This window comes from Pteronotus mesoamericanus, unplaced genomic scaffold, assembly GCF_021234165.1.
Source record: "Pteronotus mesoamericanus isolate MK-2021 breed Mesoamerican mustached bat unplaced genomic scaffold, CSHL_Meso_final scaffold_31, whole genome shotgun sequence".
NCBI classification, from domain to species: Eukaryota; Metazoa; Chordata; class Mammalia; order Chiroptera; family Mormoopidae; genus Pteronotus; species Pteronotus mesoamericanus.
The window spans coordinates 20,313,834-20,334,969 of NW_026555312.1; the positions used below are offsets into that span (position 1 = coordinate 20,313,834).

The 21,136-nt window shown below is 38.6% G+C and overlaps 1 protein-coding gene across 2 annotated transcripts in view; it reads left to right on the forward strand.

Annotated features, from left to right (window-relative positions):
• CDYL (chromodomain Y like) overlaps positions 1-21,136 on the forward strand; it is a 206,989-nt gene that overhangs the window by 128,799 nt on the left and 57,054 nt on the right. For both annotated transcript variants that reach the window (XM_054591907.1, XM_054591908.1), the window contains exon 3: positions 20,012-20,268. In XM_054591907.1, coding sequence (XP_054447882.1) covers positions 20,012-20,268 — 257 coding nt within the window. The remainder of the gene's footprint in view (positions 1-20,011; positions 20,269-21,136) is intronic.

Here is a 21,136-nt window from a genome sequence, read left to right on the forward strand (position 1 = left end):
AGCGTGTAGAGTCAGCTTGCTAATTTCCACTCCCCAGAGAGAAACCTACTGGGATTTTTACTGAGATTTCATTCCATCTGATCATTTAGGGGAATTGGCATCTTGACAGTTACAATGTATTTTTGTAATTTCCTGAGTAGAGACCTTCCATGTCTTTCGTTCAAGAGATTCCTTTGGTTTCATAAAATACATCGTTTGGTGTTATTATAAATGACATTTAAGTTTTATTTTCATGTTGGTCATTGCTATCTTGGTCCTTGCCTCTGAAGGAAAAGTTTTAAGATCTCCTCATTAAAAGTAATGTTGCTGTAGAGTTTTAAAAGTACTGTGTATCAGGCATATCAATTATCCATCACCATAATAATTTTATGAAAAAAACGGTTTCTAAAGCTCAGTGCATGGGATAAATCCACTTAACATGATGTATAAATTAAATGTATATGCTGCTGGATTCAGTTGCTAATATTTTGGTGGTGATCTCAGGTCTATAGTCATAAGATAAATCAGTCTGTCATTTTTCATGTGATACCTTTGTCTGGTTTTGGTGTCAGGGTAATACTTTGAGTACTTCTTTCCAGACCTTTCTTGCCTGCAAGGTTTCTTTTGAGAAGTCAGCTTACAGCCTTATGGGAGCTCCTTTGCAGGTAACTCTCAGCTTTTCCCTTGCTTGTTTTATGATTCTCTCCTTATCTTAAATCTTGGGTAGTATAATTATACTGTGTCTTGGGTGTTCCTCCTTTGGTCCAACTTCTTTGAGACTCTGAGCTTCCTGGATCTCCTGGAAGTCTATTTCCTTTCCCAGATTGGGGGAGTTCTCCCTCATTATTTTTACAAATAAGTTTTCAATTTCTTGCTCTTCCTCTTCTCCTTCTGGCACCCTTATGATTTGGATGTTGGGACGATTAAAGTTGCCCCAGAGTTTCCTGAGCCTGTCCTCATTTAGAGTTCTTGTTTCTTCATTCTGGTACAGTTGAATGTTTATTTATTCCTTCTTTTCCAAATCATTGATTTGAGTCCCAGTTTCCTTCCCTTTACTGTTGGTTCCCTGTATATTTTTCTTTGTTTCACTTCATATTGCCTTCTCTTTTTTATTTTGCAGCCATACTCATTCATTTCTGTGATCATCCCAGTTACCAGTGTTTTGAACTCTGCATCTGTTGGTTTGGCTATCTGCTCATAGCTTAGTTCTTTTTCTGGAGTTTTGATCTGGTGTTTCATTTGAGCCATATGTCTTTGTCTCGGCTTATCTCTTACATTGTAAGAGGCCTTGGGTATTCTCCAGGGCTCAGCAACCCCCTTTCACTGCCTTGTGGAGTTGTATGTGGGGGAGGCGTCAGAGAGGGAGCAAGGCTGCTGGCTCAGCTCTCACCCCGCTTTCGTTCACTTCCCTCATTTCCCACAAGCAGACTGTGCCCTTTCCAATGCTTATTCTCGAGTGAGTGGGCTTGTTTATATTCTAGGATCCCAAGAGCCCCTTCAATGGACTCTCCTGTGAGACTGGTCCCGCTGCTACAAGCGCCACAGGTTTTTACAGCCAGAGGTTTTGAGGCTTGCTTTTCCTGTGCTGGAACCCTGGGTTGCGCAGTCTTTGTTGCTGCCCAGTTGTTCCTCCTGGTTTATCCACAAGCAAATGTGGGACTGCATGGTCGGTCCTCCAACTGCCACCTCACCCTCTCAGTCCACCAGCCACTACCTTTCTGCAATCCTCTCTGCATCCTGTCCACCCCAGTTTCCCATCTCTGCCCCTCCTACCAGTCTGGATGAATGTTTCTTTAAATCCTTGGTTGTCAGACTTCCTTACAGTTTGATTTTCTGGAAGTTCTGGGAGTTTCTTGTTTTCAAATTGGCTGTCACCCTTTTAGTTGTGCAAGGAAGTGAAGCATCTATGTATGCCTCTATCTTGGCCGGAACCTCTCAGCAGGACTGCTTTAAAATGATATGAAGAAGTTAAGCCCTGACCAAGTGGCTCAGTTGCTTGGAGCATTGTCTCGTACACAAATAGGGTGCAGGTCTGGTCCTTGGTCAGGGCACACACCTAGGTTGCAGATTCAGTCCCCAGTCATGCATGTACACGAGGCAAACAACTGATCAATGTTTGTTTCTTACTCTCCCTGTCTCCCTTTCCTGCTCTCTCAAATCAATAAATATATATATATCTTTGAATACATCCTTGAGTGAAGGTTTGTTTTCTTTTAATAATATTGTCTGCTGATGTTTGAATTCTCAAGACATTAATTGAAGTGGTAGCACTCAGAAAAGATTAAAACTATATAAATGACAGATGCGCATTCTTAGCCTGTTCACTGCTGACAGTGCAGATAGAAGGTTGAAGTAGACCTTACTATGAATATCAGCAGATACTTGAACCCAGCCTTACTCTAGGTACTAACGTACTTTCAGAGGAGGTGTTTGAAGTCTTATGAGGTATCTGTTCTCTAGGAGCAGTAAATATAGATTGTGGATTAATTTTATTTGGAGTAGAGGTTTGTTTATACTCTTCATGTGTCTAACCAAGACAGTATCTTCCTTTAAATACCTAGGATTTGAAATTATTAGCATGCACTATTAAAATGAAATAGACCATAATTGAGTAATTTTCTTATTAAAGCAAGAACTGGTTGGTTCTCAAAGTTGGTATAAACATAGAGAAGAGCAGTGTTTAGAGAATTCAGTCCTATGTCAAATAAGGTAGAATTATTTTGGGGGGAAATAAAATTGTTGCTGATGAGATGAATAATAAGATGCCATCACTGGAGAATTATACCATGTAGATAGTTATTGCTCTCTTTCTTGTATCATATTTTTGTTTTGTTGTTAATATTCCTTTATTCTCAGCACTAAAGAAGAAGGTGGGTCTGATTTTTCTTTTCTCTTTTTTTGGGTAATTTAAAGTGACATTGAAGTATACACATTTTTGTTAAGTTTTTTTCTCTCTAATATTAGACTATTTTTAAAGCTGTTGATGAGGAAATAAAATATACTAAATTTCAAGTACCACCTGTCTTAATTGGATTTACTTTAGGACTATTATCCAGGTATGCTTAGTTAGGATGATAGAATATATATTCCTAGTAATTTTTCATGTTTTGGTTTACCTTGTCATAAGTAAAACTAGAATTTATATCTGTAATTAAAGATTGATCGTGCTTGAATAAAGTTTTCCATTAGCCTCTTCAAATAATACACTTTACTTTGAAGATTTTAGTTTTCTCCTTGTTTTTGATCCTAAAATGTTGGTTGCGGAGACTTTCTCACTGCATAAATAGCAGTGTATGTTGAAGAACTGAATAAAGGTGGATGGTTAAATTTTCTTTGGTCAACTAAAAACTTTGCTGCTTTCCTGGATTTAGTACTCCAGATCCTTTTAGGGATTAATGCTCTCTTAGGAGCTCAGCACAACCCAAAATGAAGATTAAGACTGATAGAGGATTCATATAATAATGCTGTAGAGTAGTAACCTTTATACCACAAAACTTGAAGGCATGGGCAAGGGCACTTGATCATTTCTGGTTGTACCACCTGAACTGATTAAAGATGTTTTAGTAGTTTACAGTGACTTTGCTAATTGGAGTGTTTTTTTCAAAAGAACAAATATCTTCAAATTCTTTTTATTCTCCTACTGCCAAACTCTTTGTCTTTAAAAGCAAGGCTAGTGCTCAGAACCAGAGGCACAAACTTAATTAGGCCTGGATCCTACCTTCAGAGAAGCATGTGAACTGTATGTGCACATTAAACCTGCAAGACTAGCAAGGAGAAAGCTATTTCTGGCCATAACAGTAAAAACTAACAATGTATTTTATTAGTGTTCTAGTTTGGGACTAAGAGCCTCAGAATTTGCTATGATCCCTGTGTAAATTTATCTTTGATTATTGTAACCCATTTCCAACATTTAAAGGACTTTACATCCTTGTGTTCTTTCCCCGAAACCAAAAAAATTCAGCAAGATACTGAAAGTAACCATAGTCCAGTCCATGATTTGGATCTTCTTTGAGAGTTTGATTATAATTACTAAACACATTTTAGCTAATATAGGAAAATGTTAAATATAACTGCAAAACATTAAACAGAATTACCGTATGTTCTACTTCTTTATCAACATATATGGATATTTTATATAATGTATAAAGTTACCAATTCCACTTTTAGGTACAAAGAATTTACTGTAGGGACTCATATTTGTATACTCATGTTCAAAACAGCATTATTCATGATTTGAGTGTAACAGCTCAGATGTCCATTGATAGATGAATGGATAAACAAAATGGTGTATACAAATGGAGTATTATTCAGCTTTAGAAAACAATGACATTCTAACACATGCTACAATGTGGATGAACCTTGAAGACCATGCTAAGCGAAATACTCTAGTCATAAAAGGGCAGATATCGTGACTCCACTTATATGAGGTGTTTAAAATAGTCAAATTCATAGACCAAAAATAAATAGGATTGTGGTTGCCAGGAGAATGGAGAGTTCCTGTTTAATGGACATAAACTTTCAATTTGGGAAAATGAAGAGAGTTCTGGAGATGGAAGGTGGTGATAGTTGCACAACAGTTTAAATATATTGAAGGCCATTGGATAAACTTTATATTTTACAATTTTAAAACATCATGTTCCAAGCTCTGTTTGCTACTGCTTCATTTAGGACTTCTCCAAAATAAATATATAATTACAATTTAGCTGTTTCTGAGGCACTAGAATGTCCATCCCTTCTCATGTCTAGCTTAGTTGTACAAATTATGAGGTGGTAATGTGTAGCTCATAGGTTTGTTTCAATAAAGGTCCCTCTCTTTATGTGACAGGCAGGTGGTGAGGGTGGATGGGGACTTGAGGTGGCATTGGGATAGGTGCTTTACATGGGGCTCTGTCTCGTGTTTGTATCTGCACTAGCCCTAAAAGGAGTGTAGCTTGTAGACAAACTAAATGAACTCTGATGCCAGACAGACCTGATGCCACTGAACTGTAATTTTCTGAAGGACAGGAGTCCACAGATGTCCTCAAGAGATAGGGTACTGCTTTTCAGGTTTGATGGGTGAGGCATACCTGTCAGCAATTGAGAGTGATGCAGGAGAGCCTTGCATGGCGAAGCTGATGCCCCGCCTCCAGTAGCTCTAAGCAGTACTAGGTATAGAAGCAGGAGTTGTTAAAGTGGAATGTCAAGCCCATTTTTTAATCAAATTCTATGTATAATTGCACTAACATGATATATTCCCGAAAATCCTCTGGAAAATTGTGGCCTTCTATCCTGTTGTAGGCAAAGTTACTAGATAATATAAGTTATAGCTTGAAGGTGGGTAGGTACAAATATAGAACTTCCAGATGGATGTGTTTTAAGCACAGGGAGCAATCATTGACATGTGCACATTGGATATTTCTTCCCAAACTTACTCTGCAGGACTAAAAATACTGGTGGTAAATATATACTAACTCATCTCTCTGCCCAGGTAACTAGGCTCTACCCTTCCCCTTGGATTGATGACAAAAGTAACATGAATACTCTTTGGAGCCCATAAAATGTAATAAATGATTAGATATGTTTTGGGGATTATAACAGTGCTTTTGTGTGTTTGTTTTCTTTTTTAAACTGGCTTAGTACACATGTCCTGTCCCCTGGAAGATCCTCCTCATTCTACTTCTTATCCTAGGCCTTTTTTTTTTTTTTTTTAAGTCCAGAATTCTTTTTAACATACTGTTTTTAACTTAGCATAACTCTTAAAAGGCTGGCTTAAGGCAGTTCTTTCTCATCCAGTTTTTTAAAATAATAAACCTTCATTGGAGTCACCTTAATATCTGGCCATCTCAATTTTGTTGCTAATGGCATAGTACCTTAATATGCCACATTCTCTTTTACCAATTATCTTCAACAAATGTTTATTGAGCACTTCGTATTTACAGAGCCCATTAAAATTCAGCTCTCTGAATCTTAAGCAATATTACCTGGACATGTTCCTAACTTTCTTGAAGACATTTACCACTCATCACATTTTGACATCATTTACCTTTTGCTCTTTAGCTTTTTACTGCAGTAGTAGGCAACTGCAAATACTGGAGAGAGCATTTGTGCATCTGGTGAACCTAGGTGTGATCTAAACTTTTGCCCCTCACGGCTTACTAACCTGCGGCAAGGCAGTTAACACTCTTTGAACCTTGGGTTTACATAGGGTAAAATGGAGATTTCATGAGATGTATAGACCTGCAAATGCAGATGAGCCTATGGACATCAGTTGCCACCCCCTTCTGCTTTCATTCTCTGACCTTTGGTTACCTCCATTGAGAAACAAATATGATTGATGACTGGTATTTCCCCTCTTACATTTAATGAAGAATAAGAAAAATACAGTGTTAGTAAATGGGAAGTTCATTCTGAGGGAAGATGATTAATTAGCATGTGGAAATTTTTACTCTCCTGAATGGTAGTAACTGTGAAAGATGATAAATACAATGAATTCAAGAACCAACGGTTAGACTATTTCCACATTTTGAGGCTATTTAACTGTGAAATTGTGAGCATGTTTCCTTGAGTGCTGTATGAAGAGGAAAGCAGTATAATCCTGTCAGTGGCGACCAGCACTCACTGCTGGTTTCTAGATGCTGAGTTTTCACTGTCTCATTTGATTCACTCACTGAATTTGTTATTTAAGAAAAGCAATTATGTTGAATATCTTTGAGTATTTCAAGTTTCTTTATATTTCTAATAATGTTACCTGATTTAACATCTGTCTGGGTTCTTTCCAGTGTTCTTCATGTGTCACATTTTTTTTTAATTTCCTTATTTTTAATTATTTGGATTTCAATTACTCTCTGTGGAGGAAATGTTACTGCTAATCTCATCTGTTTCCTGATTTAAGCTTTTTTCTTTGGATTACCCTGAATATCCTGTTTCAAACAAACATGCTGCTTTAGTATAAGATATCAGTAGTTTTTGGCCTTTGGTGTGCATCAGAATCATGGGAAAGGTGTTTGTACTGCACTCCCAGAATACCCAGTACCACTGGGAGTGTGGTCCAAGAAGCATTTTTTACAAAGCCTGAACACTACAGCTAAGGTAGAATATGCAAAGAAGCAGCATAATGGGAAGACAAAGAAACAGGTCCCAATGAAAGAAGAAACTCTCCAGAACGTAGGTGAAATGAAGGCAAGCAATTTATCAGATAGTTTCAAGTAATGATTGTAAGGGTGCTCAGAAGCATCAAAAAAGATAGAGAAACCATAAAAAAAAGGGCCAGTCAGAAATGAAGAATACAATATATGAAATAAATAACACTGGAAGGAATAAACAGGTTAGATGAAATAGGATCAAATAAGCGATTTGGAAGACAAGGTAGAAAAAAACACCCAGGAAGAGCAGCAAAAAAGAAAACAATTTTAAAAAATGAGAAGAGCTTAAGAAACATTGAACAACGTGAAGCGGAACAACATTGCATCATGGGAGTACCAGAAGGAAAATAAGTGAGCAAGGGATTGAGAACCCATTTAAAGAAATAATGACCAAAGCTTCCCTGATCTGGTGAAGGAAAAAGGCACACAAGTCCAGGAAGCTCAGAGAATCCCAAACAAGTTGAACCATCTATGACAAGGCCACTGCCAGCATCCTACTCAGTGGGCACAAACTGAAAGCGTTCCCCTTAAGACTGGGAACAAGCAGGGATGTCCACTTTCACCTCTTCAATTTAGTTCTGCAAGTTCTAGCCACAGTATTCAGACAAGAAGAAGAAATAAAAGGCATCCAAATTGGAAAGGGAGAAATTAAACTGTCATTGGCAGATGACATGATACTGTACATAGAAAACCCCAAAGATACCATGAAGAAACTACTAGTACTGGTAAATAAATTTCGAAAAGTAGCAGGATATAAATTAATATCCAGAAATCAGCTGCATGTTTATATTTACATAATGAACAGAAATTAAGAAAACAATCCCATTCACAGTGCTACAAAAAGAATAAAATACTTAGGAATAAACCTAACCAAGGATGTAAAAGACCTGTACTGGGAATATTACAAGACATTGAAGAAAGAAATAGAAGATACAAATAAGTGGAAACCTATACCCTAGTAACATTCCAATGATGTATTTCATAGATCTAAAACAAATACATCAAATTTATGTGGAAGCACAAAAGGCCCCACATAGCCAGTGATCCTAGAGGAATCACACCACTTTATATCAAAATTTACTAAAAGGACATTATAATCAAACAGCATGGTACTGGCATTAGAACTGACACATAGATCAATGTAACAGAATAGAAAGCCCAGAAATAAACCCACACCTCTTTACTCTATCTGACAGAGGAAGCAAGCACATACAATGGTGCTAAAGATAGTTTATTCAATAAATGGTGTTGGGAAAATTGGAAAGATAAGTGCAGAAAAATTAAACCATCTTCCTATATCATGCATAAGAATAAATTCAAAATCATAGAAGAAACCATAGAGGCAGCAAAAGCTCGGACATTACTCGTAGCAATATTTTTTCTTATATATCTCCCCAGACAAGGGAAACAAGAAAAAATAAACAAATGGGACTACATCAGGCTAAAAAGGGTTTTGCACAGCAAGGGGGGGAGGAGAAGCAGACAACCCACAGAATGGGAGAATATATTCATTAATATATCTGATAAGGGGTTAATCCCAAATTAAAGAATTTACAAAACTGAACACTAAAAAGCCCAATTAAAATAATGGGCATAAGACATGAATAGATAATTCTTCAAAGAGGACATACAGATAGATGGCCAATAGACATGAAAAAGTGTTCAACGTTACTAATCATCTCAGAAATGCAAATGAAAACCACAATGAGATACCATCTCACACCTGTCAGAATGGCTACCAATAATTTAACAAATAAGTTCTGGTGAGGATGTGGAGAAATGAGAATGCTTTCGCACTGTTGGTGTAAATGCAGACTGGTACAGCCACTGGAAAGCAATACAGAGATAACCTCAAAAAATTAAAAATGGATCTGCCTTTTGACCCAGCAATCCAAATTCTAGGAATATATCTGAAGGAACCCAAAACACTAATTCAGAAGAACATAAGCACCCCTACGTCCATTACAATGCTATTTACACTCACCAAGATAATGGTAACAGCCCAGGTGTCCATCGGTAGATGGTTGGATAAAAACAACTATGGAACATTCCAGTATACAATGGAATACTACTGGGGTGGGAAAAAAGATTTTAATTATTTGTGACAATAGAGATATACCTGGAGAACATTATGCTAAGTGAAATAAGCCAGCCAGAGAAAGACAAATACCATATGATTTTCCTCATATATGGAATCTATGAACAAACTGAACTAACAAGGAAAATGAGGACAGACTAAACTTGTGAGTGGAGAGCAGGATGACAGTTTTGTGGGGGGAAATGAGAAGATGGAGGGGTTCAGCAAAACATATGAGGACTCATGGACATGGAAAGCAGTTTGGGGATTCCTGGACCACAGGGAGTATAGGAAGATTAAAAGTTAATGTAAAAAAAATGCAGTAATGATTAAAAGTAATCAAATTTTACTTAAAATTTTTTTGAAAAGAGATGGAGTTTATCTGTTGGACCAGTGTACTGGTATGTGATGGTCTCTCATTTCTCCTATTTTAAATAAATATTGATTGGTATCCTCAAAATTGATTTTTGTATCCCAGAGTTTGAAAAGCACTGTTGTGTAGAACAGGGAGAAGTAACAGTACTCACTAATCCCTGGACAAAGACTTGATGATCATACTAGATGTGCAGTAGTCATACCAAAATGACTAGACAGAAAAGTCCTTCTAATCCAGACTGAACATGAGCAGTAATTGGTCTAGTAGCTGGAATAAGGAAGGAGAACCCACTTAAGTTCCTTGAAAGACATATACATAATGCTTGGCTCTTTCCTGTTAGTCTTCGTTTCAGTAAGCCTTGGGAGCCTTTACTTTGGTAGCCCACTGTATTCCTGGCTCCTTACATGTATATTTTGGGGTTGGAGACAGCTATGTCCAGGTGTTATTTGGTGGAATATGGTGAACCCCCTGTGTAATAGGAAGTTTCTCCTGGAAGGATTTAACAGATGAAAAACAAAGTTCTGTCTGAATGTGGAGCTGATTTTGTAATATTTCTATCCTTATTCATCACTGAGCAGTTGCTAGCTAGTTTGTGTATTTAGATAGTTTTATTTTTAGGGCAAGGTCTAAAATATTGCTGTGAATAAATTCTCAATTTAGACCAAAAAATAACCAAAAAAGCTTTGATACCAAGCAGTGGAAAGAAAACTTAGTCATTTCCCGTATAATACAATATGTGCATTCCTAAAAATCATCACACTTTGCAAAATAATGCACTAAAAACCTCAGGGCTCATGAAAGAAATGGGGTAGGGGCCTACCATTCAAAAACTTTGTCTTTGGCACCTTTAAAAATAAGACAGGAAACTTAAAGTGATAGGACAATGTGATATGTTAAACAGCTAAGGAAAACAAGTATCTGCAATAAATGCAGTGCTGTATTTTGAAGAAGTCCTGCAGTTTATTGAAGGAAGTTAAGTGTTGGAAGGGCTTAGCTCTAGGGTTCTTGTGAAGTGTGCTGTAAGTGGAATCTGAAATCACATGTTAAGCTGTGCATAGGATGTGGTAGCTGTTGAGAGGTGTGGGGTTTTGTTTAATACTGCCCAGCTAGATTCACCTGAGGGTGGTTTTCACCAACTTGGTCCCAATAAAATCAATTATAAACAGGTGAAATTCACTGTGTGCGCAGATTATTCCTGTTGTATCAGTCCTGTTGAAGCAAAACGTTGTAGCATCACTGACAGTCATTTTGAATGCATCAGCCATACAGTACATTTGCTCACTAAGTAACCTCTTGTATTGATTTGCAGTGCATATATTATCATCAAAGGAGTTAAATTTTTAAGCCAAAGTCTAGTTGGTCATTTTCCCTGTACTAAAACCATGCCCTAATGTAATTATATGCCATATAACTCATAAGGTGTATATATCACTAATTATTCTTTTCAAAAAATTTTTAAGCTTGTCTTCCAGCCAAATCTTAACCACTGAGATTGTGATGGGAAGTGTATTAGAATTAAAATTGAGATAGTTTAACAATATTTGGTGTTAATAAAATAGGATTGTGATGCAACAAGAAAGAAAAATAATGTGTGGATTTGGGTTATGTCATTTATGTCAAGTTGTGCATCAGAGTACAAATGCATTTGATAGATTTCCTTCTTCCCTTGGTGCTCAGACTTCATAGTCCACTGTTCTTTACCTAGTCCCAAAGTGGTTTTCAGAGGTAATTCTTTCATAACTGTACTTTTATGTTGTACTGGTAATTTTTCTCTTTTTGCTTCAGTGTCAGCCATCAGTCTTAGGAATTCATTTCTTTCCAGAAAGTTTTCAATTTCTTTTTCCTTTTTTCAGGAGAAAAGGCTTTATTTGATTTCTGAATTTTTAAAGAACAAACTTTAGAAATTCTGATAAACGTCCTTATTATTAAGTATTATAATGTTTATGACCTGGCAGGATTTAAACTCTGAGATTGAGTGGCCTATGAAATCTATCCTTTCTTTTTTTCCTCAAGTGCTTCACTTGTTTGACCTAATTTGCCTTATTCGCAGCCTTAGGTGAGTTTTTTTCCTTTTTTAAAAAAACATATATTTTATTGATTATGCTATTACTGTTGTCCAATTTTTTTCCTCCCCTTTATTTCCCTCCACCACCCCACTCCCCAGGATCCCCGCCCCCACCCCTAGCTTTAGTTCTTGTCCATGAGTTGTTCATATAAGTCCTTTGGCCTCTCTCTTTCCTACACTGTTCCTAACCTCCCCCTGCCTAATTTGTACTTTCTACTTATGCTGCTTATTCCTTGTACCTTTTCCCCCATTCTTCCCTCAGTTTTACTGTTCATAGTTTTTTATCTTCTTTTTCTTAGATAAGTTCCTTTAACATTTCATATAATGTGGGGTGGTGATGATGAACTCCTTTAACTTGATCTTATCTGGGAAGCACTTTATCTGCCCTTCCATTCTAAATGACAACTTTGCTGGAGAGAGTAATCTTGGGTGTAGGTCCTTGACTTTCCTGACTTCGAATACTTCTTGCCAGCCCTTTCTTGCCTGGGAGGTTTCTTTCGAGAAATCAGCAGATAGTCTTATGGGAATTCCTTTGTAGGTAACTGTCCCCTTTTCTCTGGCTGCTTTTAAGATTCTCTCCTTATCTTTAATCTTGGGTAACGTAATTATATGTGCCTTGGTGTGTGCTTCCTTGAGGCCAACTTCTTTGGGACTCTCTGAGCTTCCTGGATCTCCTGGAAGTCTCTTTCCTTTGCCTGATTGGGAAAGTTCTCCTTCGTTATTTTTTCAAGTAAGTTCAATTTCTTGCTCTTCCTCTTCTTCTCACACGCCTGCGATTCAGATGTTGGATCGTTTGAAGTTGTCCCAGAGGTTCCTGAGCCACTCCTCATGGTTTTTTTTTTGTTTGTTTGTTGTTTTTGTTTTTTTTGAATACTTGTTTCTTCATTCTGTTCTGGTTGGATGTTTATCTCTTCCTTCTGCTGCTAGTCATTGATTTGATTCCCAGTTTCCTTCCCTTGACTCTTGGATCCTTATATATTTTTCTTTATTTCAGTTTGCAGAGCCTTTGCTCTATTTTGCAGACATACTCAACCAATTTAGTGAGCATCCATATTACCAGTGTTTTCAACTATGCATCTGATAGGTTGGCTATCTCTTTGTCTCTTAGTTCTGTTTTTGGAGCTTTGATCTTTTCTTTCATGTGGGCCATATTTCTTTGTCTCAGCACACCTGTTATGCTGGAAGAGATTGAGTCTTAAGTATTCGCCAGGGCAGGACAGCCCAGGTCACCGAGTTATGATGCTGTCTTTGGGGGAGTGGTCTTAGCTTTCAGTCACTTCCCCCTCTACCCACAAGCAAATTGGGCCCTTCTAGTGCTGGTTCTCAGGTGGGTGGATTTGTGTACATTCTAGGGCCCCGTGGATCTCTTCAATGGACTCTCCTGTGAGACTGGGAGTTTTTCCTGCCACCGTAGCCCCCTCTGATTTTTACCTCCAGAGGTTTTGGGGCTTGCTTTCTCATATTGAAACCCTGGATTGCGCAGTCTGTCTTGCCGTTTATCCACAGGCAAATGTGGAACAGTCTGGTCTGCCAGCCACTGCCTTGCCATGCATCCTCTCCGCCTTGCCTGCCCGTCTGAGCCCCTCCTGCTGGTCTGGATGAATGTTTCTTCTTTAACTCCTTGGCTGTTGGACTTCTATATAGTTCAATTTTCTGGCAGTTGTGATTATTTTTTGTTTTTAAATTTGTTGTCCTCCTGTTGGTTGTGCGATGAGGCAGTTGTATCTACCTATGCCTCCATCTTGGCCAGAAGTCCGTCGATTTCTTGAAGATATTCCCAAGTGTTTGCAGAGTGTATACAAAGTCTGTTTTACTCATTTTTGTTAGGTCCGTATGGAAGCAGTGAAAGGCTGTGTGTGTGTGTGTGTGTGTGTGTGTGCGCGCGCGCACATTTGTTGCGGGGGGAGAGATTAAGCCAGTCAGTTACCACTTTCCACTTTCAATTAATTCAACTTTACATGTAGTCTGTAGAAATTCGTTTTTAGCCATATATTTACCAGTTCTGCTGCTCTTTATTGCATTGTATATCCAAGCTTCTTTCTGATACCATTTTGACTAAAGAACTTCTTTAACATTTCTTATACTGCAGCTCTGGTGGCTACAAATTCTCTTAGCCTTAGTCTGGAGAAGTTTTTACTTCTCCTTTGTTTTTGAAGAATATTAATGCTACATATATACTATATGTCTAAGCTGGCGGTCTCCTCCTTCATGCACTTTAAAGATGCTCTTCCTTTTTCTTCTGTTTTGTGTACTTTCAAAGATACAAATAATACAGTTTTTATGTTGTTGTGTCTATTGTATCTTTTTTCCTCTCCCGTCTTTGAAGATTTTCTGTTTATCACTAGCTTTCAACACATTGATTATGATGTGCCATAATATCATTTTCTTTGTGTTTATACTGATTAATATTTGTTAAGCTTCTTGGGTATGTAGGCTTCTGGTTTTCAACAAAGAGTAAAACTTTCAGCCATTATTTTATACAGATGTTTTACACATGAACACACACCGTTTCTTGGACTCAAATTACACATATGCTAGACTGCACGATATCCCACAGAGCACTTGGGCTTTACTTACTGTATTTTCTGTTTTCACTCTGCTTTCTAGATAGAGCCCATAGATATGTCTTCAAGGACTGATCTTTTCTCCTGTCATATCTAACCTGTTAAATGCAGCCAGTGAAATTTTTATTTCTATTTTTTCATTTCCTCGTATGTTTGTGTTTTCCATTAAATCCTTGAGCACATGGAGGTTATAACAGTTTTGGAATACTCTTCCATTTCCTCAAATGTTTATTTTGTCCTTTAAGTCCTTGAGCACATTGAGATTATTTATAGCAGTCATAGAAATATCCTTTTTCCCTACTTCTTTGCATGTCTAGCAAGTTTTGATTGCTAAATGTTCTGACTTTTACACATTGGGATTCTGGATTTTATTGTATACTTTTAAAAGCATTAGGTTTGTTTTGGCAGCCAGTTGCTTGCAAATTGATTTGATACTTTCAAAGCTTATTTTGTTAATGTAGTTCTCAGGTATCCTTTATAATCTAGCTCGTACCTATTTTGGCATCTCTATCCAAAACCCCAGGTCGTCATTGAAGACTTTCCACTTTGGCTGGTAAGGACTTACAGGTAATTGTTCTCTGCCAAGCTGTATGGGTTTAACCCTGTACATGGCCAGACGGTTTTCACCTCCAGTGGGATCTCTAGGCAGTTCTGGAACTTTCTGTGCAGGAGCTACCTCCTTTTCAGTATTCTCTCCTATGAATTACAGCTTTCTTGGCCTCTTCATGTCCAATGTGTGTTCTCAGTTCAGCATTTGCCAGCTTTGTCTAGGTTCTCATTCCTACATCTGCAATGTGGAAATGACCTCTAAGCAGAAAGCCAGTGGGTTGTAGGGCTCACCTCGTTTGTTCCCCTTCACTGTGGGAGCATGGTCCTGCACTGCCTGTTGTCCTGTGTCTGAAATGGTGGTTTCTTGGATCTTGTTAAAGTTTTCCAGTTCTCACTGCTAGTGCGGAGATCCAGATACTGTTTCCCCCTTGTGGTTGGAAGTAGAAACCACATTTCATTTTAGAGAGGTGCTTAAAAAGCCATGAGTTTTAACACGTTAACAGTACTTTAAAGGATATCATTTTTGCTCTCAAGCATGTTTTTTTTAAAAACCATTTTTTATCAGAGATGCTAAAATTTGTTTTTTCTCTAGCTGAATGTTACGCCAGTAAACTCTAGGAAAGCATTTAGTATACCATCTCCGAATTCAAATCCTTAAAGTATCAGTTCACCGAGACAACTTTTGCTTCTGTGTTTTTATTGGTGCTGTTGGTCTGGTGAAATTCTTACACAGTTTAAATTGTGGAGGATTTTCCCCCCCAAATCTCAATGCTTGTTTTGCCTTTTAAGTTCAGTCATTAGCACTTGATTCTGCTCTTTAGTGCAGCAAATTGCTGGCTCCAGATTGGCATGAAGCAATAAGCTGTGTGACATGCAGCAGGCTACTTACCTTCTCACTTCTGAGTTGAGGGAGCTAGACCAAAGGGACTTTATGGTCCCTTCCGTTCATGTATTGAGGAAATACTGCACATTCTGAGCACTGGGGATAGATTGGTGAATGAAACAGACAGGGATCCTGCTGTCATGGAGCTGTGTGGAATATTGTAATATACGCTATAAATTGAAACCAAATGAGAAAGAAATAACTTTGAGGAGAAGTGCTACAAAAACACAAACAGGCAGTGTGAATGGTGATGGGGGAAGATCACACATTAGTTGGGGAGTTCAAGAAGGGTTCTCTGAGGAGGTGGTATTTGACCTACCATCCAGATGAGCAAAAGAAACCAGCCATGTGACACTCTAGGGCAAGGGCATTCTAGGCAGAAGAAAGTGCAAGTACAAAGCTGTACAGATGTGGAAGAATGCCATGGTTTGATTGTCATACAGTGAGGGGCCAGAGAGCATAAATGATGGGGGTGAGGTGAGCGGGCAGGGCTTAGCTTAGTGTTGGCAGTCTGATTGCGAGACACAATCCTATTGTGAATACTTCTACCTAAGTAGGCCATGGTTAGATGTTACATGGCCCTGTAGGTGGATAACAGGGGATCCCAGGAATCAAAATGGGGTGGGTATAGCAAGATCACAGAGTTTGGAATCATCAGGGATCATAATGACATCAGTTTTAACAGGTAAATGAAGGCCAGGTTCAACAACCCTGGTCAGCATTAGCTGACATGAATCTATTTCTAAATTTGCAGAACCATGGATAGCTCCATAGGACCTGTTGGCTCAAAGGAAATGTTGGGCTTTTTCTGACTCACATATAAAGGCTACATGGACTTCATAGCCTAAGAATCCTGTTTCCATGGTAGGAAGGCACAAGGAAAAATTCCTGGAGAGTTAAGGAATGTGTGGCTTTTTAAAATAGGAAAAGAAATGGCAGTGGGAAGCTAAAACAGTTGAGAGTGGAAAGGACTGATCCGAAGCCACCTGACTTTGTCCTGGGGAAGAAGGGCTGTTATGTAGGCCCAACACCCCTTCCCCTATTTTGCTGGAATTATTCTTTCTGTGCTTTGCTACAGAACCAATTAAAAATTTAGTTTGGGTTACTAACTCTAAAAGACCCAAACAGCTCTCGCTTGTTATTAGCCCACTGCATATGTAGTCTGCAAGAACCCCTGTTCCCAAGAAAGCCAGGTCCTCTATCCAGCCTGTTTCCAGTCATTTCACCTTTGTCACATAACTGTCCTTCCCCAGGTTATATGACCTTTCAGGTTGCATCTGCGCAGGACTTTCTGATGTGCTCTTTTTAGTCAGGGAAATCATTGTCAGCCATCACTTAAATATCAGTGTCCACTCAGCTCCAATTATATTTCTCTGTTCCTTAAAACCGCATTTCAAAAAATTCTTTATTTGAACATTTATGTTTTTCATGTAACAACTTTTATCTGTCTTTCTTGTATCCTATAGCCTGGCTTTTACCCATAACACTCTAGTGAAAAAACTTGCCCAAGTTTATAAATGACCTCTAATTTCCTCCCTTCCTCCCCACCCTCCGCCCAATTTTCCTTTACCTCGCTATGGTATAAGCCATATCCCGTTGCCATGGCATTCTCTCCTTTGTTTTGGAAGCCTACTGTTGCCTCCATGCTTCTCTCTTGCCTCGTGGTCTTGCACATGGCTCTCCCCAGCACTCCCAGCAGGCTCATTCAGCACTCTTCCCTTTAGTGTTCCCACTCTCAATTCAACCATCATTTCTGGCCCCAGTTCCCAAGTACTTACCTCCAACCCCTTGTCTCCTGGGCACCTAGGCTCAATAGTTCATTATGTGCTCAAGAAGTTGTCTCGTCGTGTCAACTCTCGCTCCAAATTGGAGTGCGAAAAGGAATGTCAGGAGAAAGTGAAGACAAGCAAGTACACTCGTAGACCACGTCAGGTTGTGATGGACGTGAGAACAGAGTAGTACTAAGAAGATGTGCAGATTAGAGAGGGTATCTGAGAGTAGAAGAGATTGGAGAACATTTTTGAACATGGCATCAATCTGATAGAGGGGAGATTAAAGGTTAAAAGAGAGGAAGGATCTTCAAAAGGACTCATACTGTGTTACTGGTAACAAGCTTTTCAGTTATACTCCAGTTTACAAATCCTTTAGAAAACTTGCCCTATAGTTTTGCCAGCATCGGAATGACATAATAAGCCATGGCTATGTATCATAGCATTGTTTGTAACATAAAAAAAATTGTTGAATATTAGTGTTTATTGCAATGCAGATTTGTAAAATAGAACATTTAAGGGGACTGCTGTGCAGCTTTAGAAAAGAATAAGGAAACTATGACCTAATAGACAACAATTCCTAAGGGATACACCAAATTAATAAAAGCAAGATATGACAAAACACTGTGTCTTGTATAGTACCATTTGTGTTTTTTAAGGAGGGAATGAAGGAGAAATATTTCTATTCTTACGATTTTATAGACTGTAAACTAAAATTCCTCAATGGGTACAGAAAAGGGGAGACTTTTTTCAGGTGGAACAGTTTGCACACCGGGGAAATACAACATCCAGTGCAAACTGAAAGTGCACTCCACTGAAACAAAGGGCAAGCTGCCCTTTATTGAGAAAGTTCCCAGCCAGGTTTCCAATTGGTACAATTTTATGCAAATGAGGTTTCCGAATTCATAGTTTTGATTGGTCCAAATTACACAGTTCTAATTAGTTGTTATAAATTCAGACAAGGATACGGTTTTCTAGTTCTGTTGGGACAGGGCAGGTCTCAGTCCACTGATAGATGAAACAAGGCTTCCCTGTAATGGTTGACTCAGACAGCCTACACAAACAAGCAGGGCATACATAGTGTGGGAAGCCAAGAGTTCATTGTGAGCATCTTCCCAGTATACAGGGTACATGAGGAGCCCCTGTCAGCAAATGGCCGCTAAGACTCTTACTCTTCATAAATTTTGCACCCTCAGTTGAGCGTGGGGAATCTCTCTCAGCAGATTAATTCCTTCTTGGGTTTTACATCAAATGAATAATTTTCTCAAGTCCACAGTATGTAAAGACACTCAAAGGAACCTGGAAACCAGACAACAAGGGCTACCTGGACGTTAGAGGGTCCTAGGCACATGGCACCGTGGGAGAGGAGGAAGAGTGGTGGGAGGTCTTTCACCTTGTATCTTTTGATATTTTTAAATTATTGAACCATATACATATATTAGAATATTTTCCAGTTTTTAAAAAAATTGATCATAACAAGAGTCCAAGGTATTTCTACCAGTTGAATTAAAGTCCGATTGTTTTACAACTAGGAGGTTTTTTGTCCTCTCTTAAATGTTTGTAAGTCTTCCCTGGTGGCCTTGGCTTATTTTCTTTTACTTTGGAGGAAGTGTTTCCAACTCCTGTTTTATCATGTTCTTCCCCTCAGAGGTCTTCTACATTGCTAATTTTACTAATTAATTTGGTCCACTTTCTTACATTTCTTTCCTTTTGTTCTTCTACCCAAAGGCCCACTATACTCATTACCAGGTTAGATAATATGTAGACAATTTATATTGAATAGGAGCATAATTATTTATCTAATACTTTAATTCTTACCCTGACATTTCTTGGTTACCCTAGAGAAAAGTATTTAATAAAACTTTTCACTTTATCATAATAAATTTTAAATTAAGGACACCATATTTTTAAGGCAGACTGAAAAACAGCAACCAAGTTTGATGTTGAGGAACTGACACTGGCAGGAACATTAGCAAAACATTTTTTGTGGCAAGAAAGAAATTTATCTTTAGCTATTTAAAAGGTGTTTGAAAATGTAGAACTAGGACGCATGGGCAGCCATCATAAGTAGTCACATCCTGGGGCATCAGAAGAAGGAACTCCTGAGCATCTTGAGTGCCCTTCCTGGAGTCAGTGGTCACAGTGGTGGCCATGGCACCACATGGTAGGGCACCTCAGAAGTGGATGGTTGCCTCGTGTGCACAAATCCATCTTGTATTCGGAAAAGGAAGTGACAGTGAACCTCGGCTCTAATAATAAGATAGTTTCATGAATCAATTTTCTTTTTTCTTTCAACTTCTCAAGCCTGGGATAGGTAGTCTTCATGAGACCCAGTCTCTTAATTCCATTCCTCAGAAGTCTCAAATTTTGTAGCTTCCATTCAGCAAGTGCCTTTTCATCTTTCTTTTTTAGGCACAATAAGCACGAGTGCAACTTCCTTGTCAGACTTTGATGACACACAAACACCTTTAAAAGAAGACTTTCCAAGAGTTCTGATATTTAACATTCTTGCATGAAAACATTAAATTCTGAATTTGTAAGGAACACTTTTACCTCATTCAGACAACACTGGGGAGTGAAATTAGTAGCAGGTCATCACAGACCACTGTGATTTCAAACTCTTGGCAGGTACATCCCCATTTATGGATGCATTAACAGCCAATGGAACAACCAACATACAGACATCTGTTACAGGAGTGACAGCCGGGAAAAGGAAATTTCTTGACGACAGAAGAGACCAGCCTTTTGACAAGCGGTTGCGTTTCAGTGTGAGGCAAACAGAAAGTGCCTACAGATACAGAGATATTGTCGTCAGGAAGCAGGATGGCTTCACCCACATCTTGTTATCAACAAAATCATCAGAGAATAACTCACTAAATCCAGAGGTGAGAAATGTCCCTTGGGCTGATTTGTGCACCTGCATCCTGTTTCTCCAAGCCCTGTTTTCCAGGCCTGCTTTGCCAAATTGGTGCTTTTTGTGCTTTTTCTAACTCCTTCTGGGCTGTTTCACAGTTACTACCAGGAGATAGAAAGCAGAGGTGAAGTGTGACAGTCTTGGTCCTTGTAACACTTACGACTGCGGAGAAGTTGGGACAGTATGAATGTGTCTGGTATCCATCTTCATTCTCAAGGGTGTGGGCTATGACAGGAACCAGAGTTCTGCATGCAATAGATGGTAATTGGGCCTCCAGGTTTCGTGCTCTTAACCTGGGGGCGTGCAGGGCCTCCAAGAGATTCCAGCCTCCCTGAAGTTACATGTCAAATGTGTGTGTGCACACGCTTTTCTTTAGCCTCATCAGATTTTTGAAGGGTTCTTCTTTTGGACAAGATTACCCTGGGTCCGAGTCCCTTTAGAGTCCGACAGACAGATTGCTCTAGAATATTTTACCATCATTCCCAGTCAGTCCCCAGTATGGTAGTGGACATTATTACGGCTAAAATGATTTCATTGCTAATAGCACCTGCTATAGTTAGCTTTCAAGTCTCAGGGGAAACTAGTACTTGCAAAGGTTCAAAAAAAAAAATTTAAGTTTTAGCAATTGTTTTTCCACTTGTGAGCAGCCAGGTCAACTCTTTTCCACAAACAAGAAAATCAAACAATATCAAGTTTGAATTTCTGGCCAGGTCACATGATAAACCTGTTTACAGCCGGTTCCCAGTCCATTTTTAGATTGCAGAGCCTCATTATTTAATGCTTCAGAGAGATCATTTCAGATAGTTTGGTGCCATTCTAAAATGCACCCATTTTCATAT